Genomic DNA, 18,177 nt, shown 5'->3' with positions numbered 1-18,177 from the left:
AAGAAGGGAGGGCAGAGAGAAGGATGCATGGGTACCAGAAAGTGATTAGATCAGAAAGGCTTCTTACCCTACAGGTGAGAAGAGCCACAGAAAAATGCTGAGCCCAGGAGTGTCCATCAGAATAGCAAAGAGGAGCTGAGCAAGGTGGCCCATGCCTGTAACCCCAGTGACTTGGGAAGATGTGCAGGCAAGTTCAAGCCAGCCTCAGCAACTTAGCAAGACCCTGTCTCAAAATAAAAATGTAAAAAAAAAAAAAAAAAAAAAAAAAGAGCTGGTATAGAGCCCCTGGGTTCAATCCCAGTACAAAAAACAAAACAAAACCAAAAAATGACAGCATAAAGATCCTTTTGCATGATGGGATCAGTCACCTTCTTACTTTCCACTACAGCAATCTTGCTTTTCAGTTCAGCAAATGTATCAGGCATTTACTGGATAGATACCCTGACCCCGTGCTGTTCACTAGGAATACAATAGATAAGGCAAAGTTCCTACTTTGGAAGATCTGGAAGAAGCAGAGTACACACATTCTCTGAATGCTGGGATTTTTTTTTTTTTTTCAGTAGGAATTTTGACCTGTCCTTCTGGCTGGAACCCAGCAAGAGGTCATCAGCACCAAAGCACCAATGGCTTATCTTGGTGCAGGGAAATGGGAAAAAGAAACACAAAGTAGAGCCACTGGTGTGTGGGCAGATGCTCAGCCACCACTTAGCATGACCAGAGGGAAAAGCAGGATCCACAAAAGCAGGATGTGATTCAGTTATTTCTGAATCTATCTGTTTTAGGCAGAAAAGAAACAAAATGAGTAAAATCAATACCCCAGGGCCAGATGAAGGGAGTGAGGGTGATCCACTTGATTACCTTCTCCTCCCTACTGGCCTGTCAACACACACAGCTCCAGAGAGGGAAAGACGAGGGGAAGCCATCCTAGATTTAAATCTCAGAACTGTGGTTTCCAAGCTGTAGTTGGTTTCTAGGATAGTAAACTTCTTCTCAAAGTGATGAGGACAATAATACTTATCAGAGTCACTGTAAAAATTAGAGATAATCTGTTTCAAGCATCTACCATACTCCCTGGCACACAGTTGCAATGAGCAATGATACAAGTACACACATGCCCCTCCCCAAGGGTTGATTTTTACAGAGGCTGAAAACAGTCCAGACTGGCCAGAAGACCATGTCCAGGTATCTGCAGGAGGGTGGTGTCTTGTGATGGGTGAAAGAGAGAAAAGGCAAAGTTAAATTACTTAAAAGTAAGTTTTATATTCTAGAGAATTCGAATGCTGATGCCAAAGGTAATTTTGTTTGGGATATTTATTGGGCCACAGTAGAATACAGAGGACATTTTTTTTTAAATGCCATCCAGGTGGTGGTCTCACAGGTGTGTTCAGTTTATGAAAATTTACTAAGCTGTAGACTTTGTGGATATTACATTTCAATACATTTAACTTTACAGTTGAGCTAGAAATTCACTTTAGTAAAGTTAAAAATGTTATTTGGATGTTCTTTCTTCAGGGTATGAAAAACTGTTCTTAGGGGCTCTGAAATTAATAAGTGCTTTCTGTCAATTTGGTGCTTTTCCCATTTGGTGGAACAATGCCCTCATTTTCCCTCCCAAGCTGTGTGTGAAGGGACCTTAATTAAGCAGGGATGTTTTCATTTAGCAAACAAAGCAAGAAAAACAATGCAGCAAGTATACCTCCTGGAACCATCTCTGTACTTAACAAGAAGCCATCACACAAGGGAGCCTCCGTCTTTAGAAACTCCCAGCCAGGGCTCCATTGGTATCTCTCCCAGATATTCCCTTTTACTTTATGCCAATGTGCCTCTTCTCTCAGAGGGTCCCACCCTCACTTCAGCTTTGTGTGTATGCTCTCTGTTGCAGCCTGTTGACCATAGAGGGCTCACCCTGCCTCCTCCCCCTTGATTCAGCCAGAGTGATTTTTGTCTAGAAAGGATTCCATGGTTCTAAATCTCTTCCAGATGGAATCCACCAACACTCAGTGAGAGCTGGGGTCTTTGGACTCAACATGGTGGACATGGTATTCAGTCTCTGCAGGTTCACTGCCAGGAATTAAAATTTGAAAAACTGAATGCCAATTATGGGAAAATAAAGAGCCAGCCCTGTGAGCAACTTTTGGCCAGTAACTGGAAGACCATAAGCATGTTACTTAGCCCATTTCAAATTCACTTTCCTTACCAGTAAACTAGATGGTAAGGGAAGGACTGAATGAAATTATGTGTAAGAAATAGGATTATAGCCAGGCATGGTAATGCACACCTGTAATCCCAGCAACTAGGGAGGCTGAAGCAGAAGGATTGTGAGTTCAAAGCCAGCCTCAGCAACTTAATGAGGTCCTAAGAAACTTAGTGAGATCTGGTCTATAAATAAAAATATACAAAAGGCTGGGGATGTGGCTCAGTGGTTAAGTGCCCCTGGGTTCAATCCCTGGTACCTGCCCCCAAAAGGATTGTGTGTAGAACACAGAAGTTCTGAATAAATAATATCTTCCAAATATATACAATCAGAAGCTATAATTAATAAACATGAATAGAATGATCTTATAATAGTAAACTTTTTTTTTTTTTGTACCAGGGATTGAACCCAGGGGTGGCTTAACCTGGAGTCACATCTCCAGTCCTTTTTATTTTTTGAAACAGGAGCTTGCTAAATTGCTTAGGGCCTTGCTAGATTGCTAAAGCTGGCCTTGAACTTAATCCTGAGTTGCTAGGATTACAGGCATGTTCCACCATGCCTGGCTAGAATAGTAAAAATCTACATGCCATCTTATTTACACTTGAATATCCCTAAGTTTAGGAAAGAGAGAAAGAGGCTGCCCATTGACTCTTTTTCTAAATAAGAATGACCAAACATTCATTTGTCTTTTCATCTCTTCAACAGCATTTAGAAGTACATGCCCTGTGTTGGGTATTGAGATCTCATCATGGAGTAAGGTTTCAAGGTCTCTCCCCTCAAAGAGGTTTTCAGTCATGCTGGAGAGACTGAAATATTAAACACAAGTTACCCTGGAGAGATGGTGGCAGGCTGGCACCCAGGGCAACACAGCAGAGGGGAAAGGAGCCAGAATAATTCATCATAATACAGAACGTCTCCTCTACAGATAGTGGCCACTCAGAGTACCATGTGTCAGGTTCAACTATGATATTACAGGTAGTACACTATCCAAACAACAACACAGAAAGATCAAGTAACTTTTCCATTTATAGGGGGAAGGCAAGTCAGCCTCCCTGTCAACTCCTAGAGAAAGGAGATAAGAACTCATCTGACTCCCTAAGTGAGTCTCACAGGCTTTGTCAATCAGGGTCCCAGTAGGAAAAAAAAGATCATACCAATGATTAATGGAAGACGGCTTATAATACAGGAACTACTAAAGCTATGGGAAGGGTTAAGGGAAACTAGGAGGAATGATAAAGTTCAAGTCTCGGAGATTGGGTGGGCAGCCATTAACAACTCTAGGCCCAAGGGTTGTGGGTACAGGTGGAGGTAGGGTATCCAGAGCCCACAGAGGATAGATAAGAATAAGGAGAGGACTGCCTGGCAAGAGCTGTGGCCTTTGATAGTACAGAGGAAACAGGAATGTCCTGCTAGTCCCTTCACTGACTGAGACAAACCAGGAGGCAGAAGACAATGAGGCCTGTTAAAGCTGTTCATATATGCCAGCCTCCTGGGAACACAGAAACTTGGAAAGGGCTGAGAATAGATCTAGAAGACAGACAGAAATGTCCCATATACAGGCTGAACATCGTGTAGAATATAACTCTACTGTAGAAAGGCTGGGTTTTGATGCAACTTGGGTAACAGAAGGTTGTTTGTTTGTTTGTTTAGTACTGGGGATTGAACCCAGGGGCATTTAATCACTGAGCCACATCCCCAGCCCTTTTATTATATTTTATTTAGAGACAGAGTCTCACTGAGTTGTTTAAAGCCTCACTAAATTCTGGGGTTGGCTTTCAACTCCCAATCGTCCTGCCTCAGTCTCCAAAACTGCTGGGATTGCAAGCATGTGCCACCACATCCAGTTCTAGAGGAATTTTTATTGTTGTTATTTGTTTGTTTGTTTTGCAGAACCTAGGGTGCTCTACCACTGAGCTGCATCGTCAGCCCTTTTTATTTGAAACAAGGTCTTGCTAGGTTGCCCAGGCTGGCCTCAAACTTTCGATCCTCCTACCAGAGTCTCTAAGTAGTTGGGATTATAAATATGTGCCCCCATACCTGGCAATAACAGGATACGTTTGAGTCTATATATTTCCTTACATATCGGAAACCTAATGGTCCTGCTTTAGTAAGACTCCATTGGACTTGACCACATTTGTCCTCACAACAAGCCTCTGAATGGGCATCTTCTTTCTAGATCCCAGAAGAAAAAACAGACTCAGGAGGGACAAATGTCTTGTCTTAAGTGGCAGAAGAAGAACTCTGACCCATTCTTCTCCAGCTCAGGAATCTTAAATGGTATTTTGCATTCTACCAAGTTGAAAAGTAGCTCTAGAGGTTGACTGGAAAAAATCAATGTTACAGAAACTTGGTTTGTACCCCTGACACTACACAGGATTAGGACAATTTAGCAGAAGTTACCAGTACAGTCAATCTCTACTGTCAACAAGTCCAGGCCATTGTTTGAACAGCAGTGTGTTTACCTTTAAATCAAGTCACTTCTAAATAATCAACCAGAGCTAGAAATCTACCGATGACAACCTAGGGCTGATGACTTCTGACAAGCACAGCTGGCCTGTTGCCTGATCTGCATAATAACAAAGTTCTAACATTATTGCCATATATTACACAGCAGGGGGAAGGTGTATTACTAGGAAAATGTGATTTCCAAAACCAGATGCAAGGAGTTGGTGTGAGCCAAGTGATGGACACTTTCCTCCAGCTCATTTAAAAATCCATTAAGCTGCATATCATTCACCATTATTAAACAGTATTCCTTATGGCTACTAGACTGAACCTAAAGAAATTTTGAGAAGTAAAAGCTTCAGACTGAAAAATACTTTGGGGGGATGGGAGTTTACTGGGGCCAGGGATGGTTTACCACTGAGTTACCTCCCCAGCCCTTTTTTTATTATTTTGAGATGTGGTCTTGTTATGTTGCTTAGGGCCTTGCTGAATTGCTGAGGCTGGCCTCAAACTTGGAATCCTCCTGCCCCAGCCTCCCCAGCTGCTGGGAACACAGACATGTGCCACTGCACCTGGCTCTTCTTCTTTTTTAAAAAATGGGCTCTCACTACATTGCCTAGGCTGGTCTTCTCCAACTTGTAGATTCACATGGTCCTCCTACCTCAGCCTCGGAGTAGCTGAGACTACAAGTTAAACAATTAAACCTATAAAACATTTTTGATTAACAGAAAAAATATAGAAATAAGAAGAGGAGTAGGGGCATAAGCATTTCTATCCCAATGTTTAGCTACAAAATTCAATTTTTGCATTTTGTTGTAGTTGTTGAGAGATAATTCTCCATGAATCTCTCTCATTTTTTTATGTTTTACAAACAGAAGTACTAACAGCTTTTGTTCCAGACTAGCTTCTCAAGGATGCTTATACAGTGAATAGACTTGGAAGACTATGGCTCTCCCTAGAGCAAAAAAAAAAAAAAAAAAAAAAGTAGATTTTTCTCTGCCAAAGAAGCAACAATGTTATATCTCCTTCTGGAACTGAGGGCAGGTGGGTCTGAAGAAGAGCATGATAAAAAATAAAAATTCAGGTCCTTGAAGCTTAGGGTTCCTCTTCTATCACGAAACCCACAGGGTGTGCAATGTCTCCCGGAGTTCATTGTGCTATTTTGTAGGAACTAAGGTTTGAGAACTAAGTCAACAAAATGATGATACTCTGGTTACTGCTATTACTAAGAATAATAAGGTATCTTTGTCCTGACCCAGGGGTTTCTTATCGTCTACAGTATCCATGAAGAAATGTCAGGCAAATTTGGTAGCTTGCAAGTAAAAGGTCAGACCCCTAACAGTTTTTTGTTTTGTTTGTACTAGGGATTGAACCCAGGGGTGCTTTAGCTGAGCTACATCCCCAGCTCTTTTTATTTTTTTTATTTTGATGTCTCACTAAATTGCTTAAGCCCTTACTAAATTGCTAAGTCTGGCCTTGAACTTGTGATCCTCCTGCCTCACCCTCCCAAGTCACTGGCATTACAGGCAGTGCCACCGAGCCCAGCTCTTATCAGTTCTTGACATTAGGTACACATTATCAAAATCATTCCTGAGGGCTGGGGATATAGCTCAGTTGGTAGAGTGCTTGCCTCAAAGCCCTGGGTTAGATCCCCACACCAAATTTAAAAAAAAAAGAAGAAAAAAAATCATTCCTGGTCACACAAATAGTTACAAAACCTAATAGCTTTTAACCCACTAACATTGTAACCTTAGGAAACTTAAACCTAAGAAGGTAGAAAATGTTAATTAGGAGATTCTATTAAACCACTAATTAATTAGGTAGCACAAGTAAAATGCAAATATGCACATATTAGAAAATGTATTGGGGCTGGGGTTGTGGCTCAGCGGTAGAGCGCTTGCATCACACGTTGGAAGCCCTGGGTTCAATCCTCAGCACCACATAAAAATAAATTAAATAAAATAAAGGTATTGTGTCCAACTACAACCAAAAAATAAAATATTGAAAAAAAAGAGAAAATGTATTATAGTTTGCAAAATAGTTTTAAAATATTTAAAGATAAAATTTGAATCAAGCCAGACTCAAAACAATGGTGCATTCCTGTAATTCTAGCAATTCAGGAGGCTAAGGCAGGAGGATGGCAAGTTTGAGGTCAGTCTCAGCAACTTAGTGAGTCCCTGTATCAAATTTTTTTAAACAAATCAATTTAAAAATGTAAAAGTTTTTTTTTTTTTAATTTAAGTTAAAGAACTGGGGATATAGTTCAGTGGTAAAGTGCTATTGGGTTTTATCCCCGGTACCAACAAATTTTTTTGTTCATTTGTTTTGAATCAAATTAAATCAAGTTATAGAACTTGGGATTTCAGTTTGAAATAACAAAACAAGTCAAACATATGGCACACACCTATAATCCCAGAGACTAGGGCAGGAGGATCACAAATTCAAGGCCAGCCTCAGCAATTTAGCAAGACCCTCCATAACTTAGCAAGACCCTGTCCCAAATAAAATATAAAAAGGGCTGGGGATGTAGCTTAGTGGTAAAGAGTGCCTGGGTTTAATCTCTGGTACAAAAAAAAAAAAAAAAAAACAATAAACAAACCACTTCCATATTGAAAATAGAACAAAATGGAATAAATAGCTGGAAAGCTTAAAGACCTTTATTTTTAATTCCAGTTCCCTCTCAGGGTCTATATCAATTATTAAACCTCTCTATAGCTCATGCTTCCCATTTACAACAGGATTGGTTATGCCCGCTGGGTATACAGCTCACAGAATTGTACAGGGCATCAAATAAATAATGCGTAAAATGCTTTGTCAACTCTAAGAAGCCAGGCAAGCTAAACCTCTGGCTGCTGCTGCTGCTTGTCATTAAAAGCCAGCTCTCTGTGGCTCTTTCACACTACAAGATCAGCAGCTCATAGCTGTCACAACATGGAGAGTCCTTTGTTCATTCAACAAATATTTACTGTGCCAGGCACTGGGAGAGAACAAAGGAATGTTACTGGGGCACATGATGGAGAAACCTCTGATAAGATAAAACACACAAGGGGCTTTGCTCTTTGGATACAGCTTCTCTCTTTCATTACTCTTCTGTCCTTGGAAGAGAGCATAAAGGAAGCAGTGGGAATGCAAAGATCTGATGGCATACCGGCCCTTTAAACCAAGTCTTCAGCTGGGTTTAAACCCCTATGCAGGATAAATGGACCACTAGGGGCTGCAGAGAAACTCCTGCTGCTACTAAGGCCCTTTGGATGAAAAACTAGACAAATGTCTCCAGGAACCAGCCCTAGAAGGGCTCTAACTCCATATGAAGACTGAGGTCAAATAAGAATGGAGATATCTCCTCTAAGTTTAAAGATGAAATCATGGTTAGCTGAAAATGTGCATTTCAACTACTAGATTTAGTAAGGAAAGTGCAAACGGTACCTCAAAGTCATGTTCTATTTTATAGCTAATTCTATTAATCAGTATACAGAGCCCTTGATATGTTTTTAAAGTATTTTTTTTTCTTGCAGTGCTGGGGATTAAAATCCAGTCCTCATGTGTGCTAGGTGAGCACCCCAGCCCAGCACTTGATAATTTAGAGTTCAGTGTTTCTCTTAAAGAGATCTATTTTGCCAACCGCTAAATGACTAGTTCTGCAGTTTAGAGGATGCACCACACCTCCTAGCCTCTGAAGGCAGCATACACAGATTCAGTGCTGCTTTTTTAAGTTATGCATATTTATCATGCTAACAAAAGTTTCCTTTGAAAACTAAAAATTGTACTTCTGGGGAGAATGTGCCTTCTGTTTGTGTGCTGGGTGTCTTAGGTACACACGCCCATGTGCAATGCAGTGGACAGGCAAGGCTCTCCTGGAGAGAGGCTGTGTTCCACTTCACTCCTTGCACGCTTAGCCATCCAGAGGCCATAGTGCACGCAGGTGGTGTGTGTTCATGAAAGTGCACTCTGCCCTGAATGCACCTAGATGAATTCCTCAAAATGACAAGCTGGGGCATCAACCCAGTGCACTCCCTCTCTCTTTTTCCCAAGCTGGTAGCAGATGAGCAGCAGCATGCACGCCACTTGGGGGTAGGCTCTATGCTGTGTGCTTGTACATGCTGGTCCACTTTATCCCCTAAGAAGCCTATGAGGTCAGTACAATCAGTACCTCCATTTACTAGACAGGCAAATGGAGGCAGAGGAAGGTGAAGCTATTTGCTCCAAGGCACAAAGCCAAGATCCACAACCAAGCAGCCTGGCTCCTGGGTTCTTACTAGGCTGCATCTTATAATGACATGATGAACCAAGAATAACAGGTATCATTTATTTATATTATTATTTACTACTCTAATAGAGCAGGTAGGAATTCTTAATCTCTTGTTCCATGCCACATACTGTACAGACAAATCTCATATATAATCTTCCCAACTGTCCCTTCTGGATTCTGCCCATACGGTCATTGAAGACAGCAGATTAGAGTCTTGACCACAGCAACCTGCTCAAGGTCACAGAGCTATATGTATGTCTGGGACTGGAGACCAGGGCTTTATGACTCCAAAGCCCACCTTCACTGTCACTTATTATGCAGGAGGATTCCTGTCTCCTTCTCCCCTATAACTCTCATCACAGTGGGAAGCTTCTGAACTCTTTATTGTCACTCATTCCAGAATCCTTGATATAAGGTAACTGGGGGACATAAACACGGAGAGCCAGCAGTGATTGATATTTTAGTTTCAAAACAGAGTTTCTGTTCAACTAAACAGCAGACACCGCCACAGAGTAGAAAACCAGGGCACCCTAAAATCATCATAGTTCAGTAAAACCTCAGTCAGAAACCACTGAGTTTCAAAGTCCCATTAATAACAGAACAAGCAAAAGAAGAGCTAAGAGGAAACACAGGCAATACAGCCGGTCCCTCGAATCTAGGTCCCTCGGTCCCTCGGAGTTGGTGGGAAGGGTGCAGACAGCAGCAGGCACTGCCCCCGCCCTGGGTACAGGCCCCCCTCTGTTCTCTCAGGCTGTGTCACCTCATATCTAATGACTTCACTGCTTTAGGTCTCTGATGCTCCTTCTCAAAGCAAGATGAAGAGGTCATGACCCCATTTTGTAAGGAAGTTCAGATGAAGTAATCTAGCAAGAGTGCTTAAAGGAACTTAGTTTGCAAATAAAAGGCGCTGCTGTTGCCTTGATCAGATTTCCAGGATGCCCTGCAGACCTACCCTGAAGGAGAAAGAGTTGGCTCTCATTTCCCCAAATCGACATCCTGGTCTATCTTTAGTGAAGTTTTACAGAAAGTTCTCAACCCTGACAACTTACAAATCCTTCTGTAAGGGAAGCTGTATGTTGAAGTCAATGTTGATTTCATTCATCTAATCTCTACTAATAGAAATATAAAGGATTTATTAATAGCCTAGTGACAAAGAGGTTAGGGTCTCGGCTCTAGCTGTTATTTACTACTGAAATGACCTTGGATAAGAGATTTAACTTTCCCTGTCACATTTTACTCTTAAAACAGACAACAACAGCATCTAATTCAGTATTGTTATGACAATTAAGTAAAGTGGATTAGTCTGGAAGTCTGATACACAGTCAGCAATCAGCAAATATCTGTTGTTAGGATCTCAGAAGGAAAGTAGCAAAAGGGACACATCTTGCAAATCTTTCATGTATAAATGTAAGAGATATCCCAAATAAGTATTCTGCTGAAAAGAATGTAGGAACTGGGGCTAGGGCTGGGGGTCAGTGGCAGAGTACTCGCCTAGCACACATGAAGAACTGGGCTTGATCCTGGACACCACACAAAAACAAAATAAAGGTTATTATGTCCACCTACAAGTAAAAAACAAATAAAAAAGAACAAAAAGAATGTAGGAACAAAATGTCAATACTAAAAAATTAGAATAATTGAAAAAATGAGCTATAAACAAAACTAACTATTCATATGGTTGTTTTTTTTCTCTCTCTCTCTTTTAGAAGCTAGGGACTGAGCCCAGGGCCTCGGGTATGGTAGGCAAGTACTCTACCAAGTTACATCTCCACCTCCAACTTCTAATGTTATTTTTAAAAAGGTATCTAAAACTTACAAAATTCACAAAAAGCCTAGAAAACAAGAAAAGTGCATAAAATATACATGCTAAAAATAACAGATAGAATAGGTAAACAGAAATGTCAGTTCCAAAGGTCCTCAAGTTTGTTCCAGGTGTGTTCCAGCCACCAGAAGGGACTGCCAAGGATTGCTAGGAGGCAGCTAGGTCATCCAAGGTTAAGCACTTATTAAATTACTTTTTCCTAGTTCTAGTTTCACAAGCAATTTGAAGAAATAAATTTCCTTAGATATTGTGACACTGAATATTAATGACTGGAAAGTTAAGTGCACACAGAAAAAGCACAGCAATATTGAAGAACCCATCAAAAAGTTCATGCAGCTGGGTGCAGTGTCACATGCCTGTAATCCCAGTGGCTTGGGAGGTTGAGGTAGGAGGATCTCAAGTTCAAAGCCAGCCTCAGAAAAAGTGAGGTGCTAAGCAATTCTGTGAGACCCTGCCTCTAAAAAAAAATATGAAATAGGGCTGGAGATGTGGCTCAGTGGTCGAGTGCCCCTGAGTTCAATCCCTGGTATCCAAAAACAAATCAAAACAAAACCAAAAAACTCTACCCTTGCTGTTCCCCTGCCTGGGTCACCTTCCACCAGACATCTGCAAAACTCATGCTATTCAAATGGCATCTCCTTGGGGACATTTTCCTTGACCCCCCTGTCTAAAACACCTCACCACCTTCAGTAAGTCTACTTTTCTTTCTAACAGTGACAACCACCAGCATTGTGCCTCATTACCTTTTGTGTGTGGCAGGGTGGGGAGAGAGGTGCTGGGGGTTCAACCCAGGGATGCTCTACCATTGAGTTATATACCTAGCCCTCTTTATTTTATTTTATTTTGTTCTGAGAAAGAATCTTGTTAACTTGATGAGGCTGGCCTCTAAGTTGCAATCCTCTGACTTAGCCTCCCAAGTTGGCATGTGGCCACCAAGCCCAGCTCAGGGAACATTTCCAGTGCTTGGCATGGGGTAAAGGCTCAACATAGATCTGTTAAATAATCAATGAGTAAATATATTTCCTGAAGGCAGACAGAATATTCGGATGGTCCAGAGATATGCATGTGAATATGCATACATAGGATGAGAGGAGAAGCAACAGAGGTGAGGCTGGAGTCTCTTTTCTAGAAGGTGTCAACAACTTTAACTCCTATTATTATCTTGCCATCGTAATCTTCATGTTATCAATAAAAGCTGACACCAGACATTTTCACATTTTTTTTTCCTTATAAGGCTGGGGATTAAACCTAGGACCTCATTGCATGCTAGAATGCACTACACCATTGAGCTATAGCCCTAACCCTTCTTCTAGACTTTTAAAATTGCTGCTAATACTTGTCCTAAAGTGTGGATATCCAGATTCAAAGGATAAGCGGCAGGGAGAGGGCATGAATGGCTTTGGCAACACAGAATCGTAGTTTGAAGTTTTGGTATCTAAATATCTAATACCTCTTAGAATTTTATAAATGGAACCAAGAAAGTGAAAGAAAACAACATCAAGTAGAAGCTCAAATATTCCAATAGAGGTGCTGGTGGATCCTTCCATTCAACTTCAGGTGAGTCAGGGAGATGAGGGATTTTCTACACTTTAAGTTAAAAAATAAGTGACTGAAGAGCTAGTGCATACTGGGATATAAAATGGTAAGACAAGCTCGATGTGGTGGCACACACCTGTAACCCTAGTGCCTCAGGAGGTTGAAGTTCAAGGCCATTCTTAGAAAAGAAAAAATATAGCTCAGTGGTACAGCACCCCTGGTTCTATCCCTAGTACCAAAAACAAATAAAATATAACACCAACCAAAAACAGTGAGACAAGACCAGCACAGAAACAGGCAAACAGAAGTCGGACAGAGCACATAGCACAGGAAGGACAGATTTGAGGGTAGTCATCAATACTGAGCTCACATCGGGAATGGCTGTCACCCATGGGGTCTTCCTATGTCCCAGACATCTGAGCTACACACTTGGGATGTGGCATGGCTTCTGATTTCTGCTTTTTTTTTTTTTGGTGGTACCGGGGATTGAGCCTGGGCTTTGCACATGTTAGACACACCCGCTACCCCTGAGCTAAGTCCTCTGCACTCCTGTCTCTAATGGTTACCCTGGGGAAAAAAAAAAGATAGGTAGAATGAGGAAGAAGCCATAGAGTAGCAGGTCAGCTCAGAGACAGACTCCTGGGGGTTCAAGATCCAACAACAGAATCATTTTCAGAAGAGCAGAAAAATGATCATGGTGGCACTCACCTGTGATTCCAGCAACTCGGGAGACTGACGCAGGAGGACCACAAGTTCAAAGCCAGCCTCAGCAAAAGTGAGGCCCTAAACAACTCAATGAGACCCTGTCTCAAAATGAAATATAAAAAAGGGCTGGGGATGTGACTCAGTGGTTGAGTGCCCCAGGTTCAATCCCTGGTGTGTGTGTATGTGTATATATATAAAAGGAGAGTAGAAAGATGATTCCTGTAGACATTATGCTACTTAAGTTCTTGCTACTTCAAGTATCTCTTGATGAGCCCTGATCTTCCCCTGCCCTTGACTCTACTTTTCTAGCTAATTCCAAGCCTGAGCCTCCTGCTGCTGCAGCAGTATTCCTCTTCACACATGGTAAAGGGCACCAGCCTCACCGGAAGGGGAGCGCCAAACCCCATCCTTTGTTTTCATTTTTGGAGTTTTTGTTAAATTGACTTAAATATAGAAAAGATGACTTCATTCTTTATTAAGAACCTTATGAAATCAACTTAACTTCTGGCAGAGAAAAGCAAATGGGTGATCGCATTTTCTCCTCTTAAAAGGAACAGTTATGTAACCAGCCCCCGTGGAGAAGCCAGGCTGAAGTCAACAGAAGGAAAGACCGCCCTGCTTCTCTCTACTAGTCAGGATGACAGCTCGGGGTCCCCACACACTTACTTCTCATACAGCCTCTGTCCTCGCATGAACGCCTTCACCTCATTATCCAGCGGGAAGGTGCCATCGTCCTTTCTAAAGCGGTAGAAGAGTTTGACATCCTTGAACTCCTTATGCTCGTCACACACTGAAACACAACATGCACAGAGAAGCAAATGAGGAAAACGAATCACTCTGTATTTAATTACTCAAGTGATGTAAGTTGCTAAGTAAGAATCATTTCATTTCCTAATTCTGCAAGCACACAAATGGCTACTGTACGGGTAAATACATGCACAGCATTTAGCACGATACCTGGTACACAGTAAGTGCTCAGTCTGACTAGCTATCATCATCATCATCATTATTATCTATTAAGAGGTTCACAAAATTCATCATTTATTCTACAGACTCTTCTTAAGACAATATTAAGGCAGACATTAGCCTCAAAGAATGCACAATCTAGTGAGACAGAGAGAAATGACAGCATGGAGCTAAAACATGGTGTGACAGGGCCATGAAGGGGAGAGGAGAGTCAGGCACAGTGGTGCATGCCTGTAATCCCAGGGGGAGGCTGAGACAGAAGGATCACAGGTATGAGGCCAGCCTCCACATGTCCAAATTCAGCCTGGGCAACTTAGTAAGACCCTGTCTCAAAAAACAAAACAAGCTAGGGATGAAGCTCACTGGTAAAGCAACCCTGTTTTTGATCCCCAGTACTGGGAAAAAACCAACCAAACAAAAAAGAGGTAAAGAGAGACCAGTGCCCAGGAACCCAGGACCCCAACTTTGGGGAAACAAAGCTCCCTAGAAAAGTCTGTACATGGAAATCTGAAGAGTAAGTAGTAACTGGGCAAAAAGGAAGAGGCTTGGTATCCCAGCCCTGAGAAGAGGAGCACATGCAAGGGTCCAAACGAGGCTGAGAGATTTCGAAATGTGTTCATGAGGGTTAACTGAACCATTGAGAGAAATGGCAAAAACGTAAACAACCTGGATCTCCATCAACAGAGGAATGGATAAGTGTACGAGAGCAGCAAAATGAACAGATATACTATCAACATGAGTGAATCTCATAGCGTATTGTTCGAGTCACAAAAGAATAAACATGCACTCTTATAATGGCTCAAAACACTTAAAACAACATGACACGCTACTTAAGAGATGTATACATAGAAAGGAAAAGTATAAAAAAGTACATGGAAATAAGCCAATACCTCTCGGCAGGAGGACAGGAATGCAACTGGGAAGAGGTACACAAGAGACAACTTAAAGTAATATATGCATTTCTTTTTTCTTTTTCTTTTCGCATTTCTTAAATTCATGAAAGATTTAGCCCTATTTTTCCTCTCAAGTCACCTTGACTGTGGCCACCTCACTCACCATGATGAATAATGCCCCGGTCTGCTAATTTCTGCATGAGCTTAATTGCCGTCTCTCTATCGGAAGCCTCTTTGTGTTCAATCAGCCAGTCAATCAATTCTTTTGCAACAAAACAGTTTGGGTAGGTTTTGAGGTGATGTCGTCTATCTTTAATGACCTTTTCTTCATGCAACCTGAGTCTAGAAAAAACAATGAACAATTTACTTTAGTAATTTGGAAGACCACATGAATAATTAAACCAATCCCAGAGAGAAGTTAACAAAACAGAAGTTCTAAATGCATCTGAGTCCTACTAAAATATCTTCATGTCAGTTGGTGATTTCCATTACTGTCAGAGCTCAAAGGCTCCAGGAGGTGATTCCACCCTCATATCTAGAGATGATACAGGTAAATGTGAGAAGAAAAAACCACAAGGCCAACCTACAACTCTCTAGCCATTCAGGAGATCAAAGAAAGCTCTCTTATCTTCTACTTTACCTTACTCCCTCCCTCTTTCTCCATCTACCTCTAGTGTTATTGGTTCAACCCACCAATAAAAACTCTAGAAACTTATTGAAACAAGGTACTTTCTCTCCATCACAAATTGCTCAGGGTCCACCATAATTTCACTCCTCCATTCTTATAACAAATACTCATGAGTGACTACCACCTGCCTTTTAGGAACTTTGAGGCAGCAGACTCATGCATCAGAAAATACAGAAGAAATGAAAGGCGGAGGCAAGGAGGATCTTAAGTTTGAGAACAACCTGGATAACACAGTGAGAACTTGTCTCAAAATTAAAATAAATAAATAAATAAAAGGGTTGGGGATGTGACTCTGTGGTGAAACTCCCCTGGGTTCAATTCCTGGTACCCAAAAAAGGTGGGGGAGGGAAATGTTTCAAAGAATTTTGAGCACTGAATTCAGAAGTTCATGAAACCAACTGTTGTGATTAGGATAGGAAGTATCCCCAGAAGCTACTGTTAATTCAGGAACATTCAGAGGTAAGATGATTGGATTATGAGAACTGGAAACTAATAATTCCACCCTAGTTTAAATGGACTGACTAGTGGTAACTGTAGGCAGGGGAGGCATGACTGGAGGAGGGAGGTCACCAGGGGTCTGCCCTGGAAGGGTGCATCTTCCCCGGGCTCCTTCCCCTCTCTTCCTTTGCCTCCCAGTTGCCATGAGCTGAGCTGCTCTTCTCTGCTAGGTCCTTCGCCATGATGTTCTGCCTCATCTTGAGCCCAGAGCAATGGAGTCTGAGGTCCATGGACTGAGACCTCTGAAACCCTGAGCCCCAAATAAACTTTTCCATCTCTAAGTCATTCTTGTCAAGTATTTTGGTCACAGCAATGCAAAAGCTAAGACACCGCCTAACCTTGATTTAATTACATGAACTAATACATACCTTTATGCTTAAGTAAGTTTAATTAGGTATCTAATACCAAAATCATCCTAAAACATCCTCCAGTTGAATGGTTTGATGGCTCTGTGGCATTGAAAGTTGCAAAACTGGTGCATTTAGAGCTGTCTGTTCCTGCACCCAGTCGTCCCAGAACTTCCTAGAGTCAGATACAAGGTCTTTCATTCTCTGGTCTCCTCCTGTGTTCTGCTGTCATGCAAATCACTGTCCTTGTTCCTGAACTCCAACAGTTCCCTTAATCTCCTGCTTCTGTTCTGCCATGGTCCACTAAGCTAGCTGGTGTAAAAATATTTATGTAGAACTCAAAGATCTTGAGCAAAAGCTTGACATGAACATCTAGGAATAAAGAGAACAAGCACGTCATGCACGGAATGTATGACATCTATTTTGGTCACTAAAAGGCTGTTTTGTGTACTTTATTACTGATCCTCGGCTAAGGACTAAAAAACTGAGGATAAATGTTAATTGTGCTTAATTACTTCACAATGCTCTATCATTTGTAAATTCCATATTTAAAAAAATTTTTTTTAGCTGTAGATGGACACAATATCTTTATTTTGTTTATTTAGTTTGTTTATGGGGTGCTGGGGATTGAACTCAGGGCCTCACACATGCCAGGCAAGCACTCTGCCACTGAGCTACAGTCTCAGCCCCCCACCATTTGTAGATTTCTATCATCTAAAAACTAGAAGTCCAAGACATATTAGTAAGACTGGCTACAGAAAGGGCACAGCAATAAATCTATTAGAAAAAGAGATGAGGATGTCAGTAATATTAGGAAAACATCAAAGAGGAGGAATTTAGTAGGCCCAGAAAATATGCTTATAAAATAGTAGTGGTGGAATAGCATTGCCAGATTTAAGCAGGAAAAAAATCCAGGAAACTCAGTTAAATCTGAATTTCAGAGAAACAACAAATTTTCATACAAACATATCCCAAATGTTACATGAGACCTACTTAAAATAATAAAAAACCCCTATTATTCACTGGATCTTCAATTCAAATTCTACTAAGTACCCTGCATATTATCTGGGATGTGTCTTATTAAACATGGAAGCTGGTATATTAGGATGTTAGAGGGCACTCTTGTGTCTTCAGGGCTTTCTCCTCTAGTGAAGCTACTTGTGAAAGTTATGTAGAGTACTTGACTCATCATGTTTATCTGATTCTTCCAGAAAATACTTTGGTCCATGTGCTTGAGGCCAGACCACAGATTTCATGTGCTGAGGACAGGGTAGGAAATACAAACTTTAAAGATTATAAATTATAAAGCGGGTGGAATGAAATCAAACCACAGAATCTTATTCAGCCAAATAGCTGGGTACTGTGGCATGGGCCTGTAATCTCAGTGACTCTAGAGGCTGAGGCAGGAGATCAGGCTCTCCAACTTAGAGAGACCCTGTCTCAAAATGAAAAATAGGGTTGGGGATGTAGCTCAGTGGTAGAACACTCAATCCCCAGTACTGGGAGAAAAAATATGCAATTAGATTTTACTGTTTTCCTTCTTTGGCCACTTTTAGCCAAAATTTTGCTATACTTTACTTTTTAAATTATCTGGCTTAATTTGTTTCCCTCCTGGGTACTACAGATTGAACCCAGGGGTGTTCTACCACTGACCTACATCCCTATCCCTTTTTTGAAATAGAGTCTACACTAAATTGCTAAGGCTGGCCTGGAATTTGCAATCCTCCTACCTCAGCCTCCCAAATTACTGGGATTAGAGGCCTGCACCACCATACTGAAGCCAGAATTAGACAGGCAGATAGGCAAGGGTCAGATCCAGAGAATGGAGGAATTG

General features: G+C 41.4%; 1 protein-coding gene across 1 annotated transcript in view; it reads right to left on the bottom strand.

Moving 5' to 3' along the window:
* The window catches only part of Deptor (DEP domain containing MTOR interacting protein), a 136,031-nt gene that overhangs the window by 76,482 nt on the left and 41,372 nt on the right, over nt 1-18,177 (bottom strand). The window contains exons 2-3 of the mRNA XM_046464978.2: nt 14,974-15,152; nt 13,618-13,741 (exon numbers count right to left, since the gene is read on the bottom strand). Of these exons, the coding sequence (XP_046320934.1) occupies nt 13,618-13,741; nt 14,974-15,152 (303 nt within the window). The remainder of the gene's footprint in view (nt 1-13,617; nt 13,742-14,973; nt 15,153-18,177) is intronic.

Source organism: Marmota monax, unplaced genomic scaffold, assembly GCF_021218885.2.
Source record: "Marmota monax isolate L192 unplaced genomic scaffold, Marmota_monax_Labrador192_F-V1.1 WCK01_AAM20220418_F8-fsc00003, whole genome shotgun sequence".
In the NCBI taxonomy this organism is placed as follows: domain Eukaryota; kingdom Metazoa; phylum Chordata; class Mammalia; order Rodentia; family Sciuridae; genus Marmota; species Marmota monax.
This window is presented reverse-complemented; position numbering and strand designations above follow the sequence as displayed.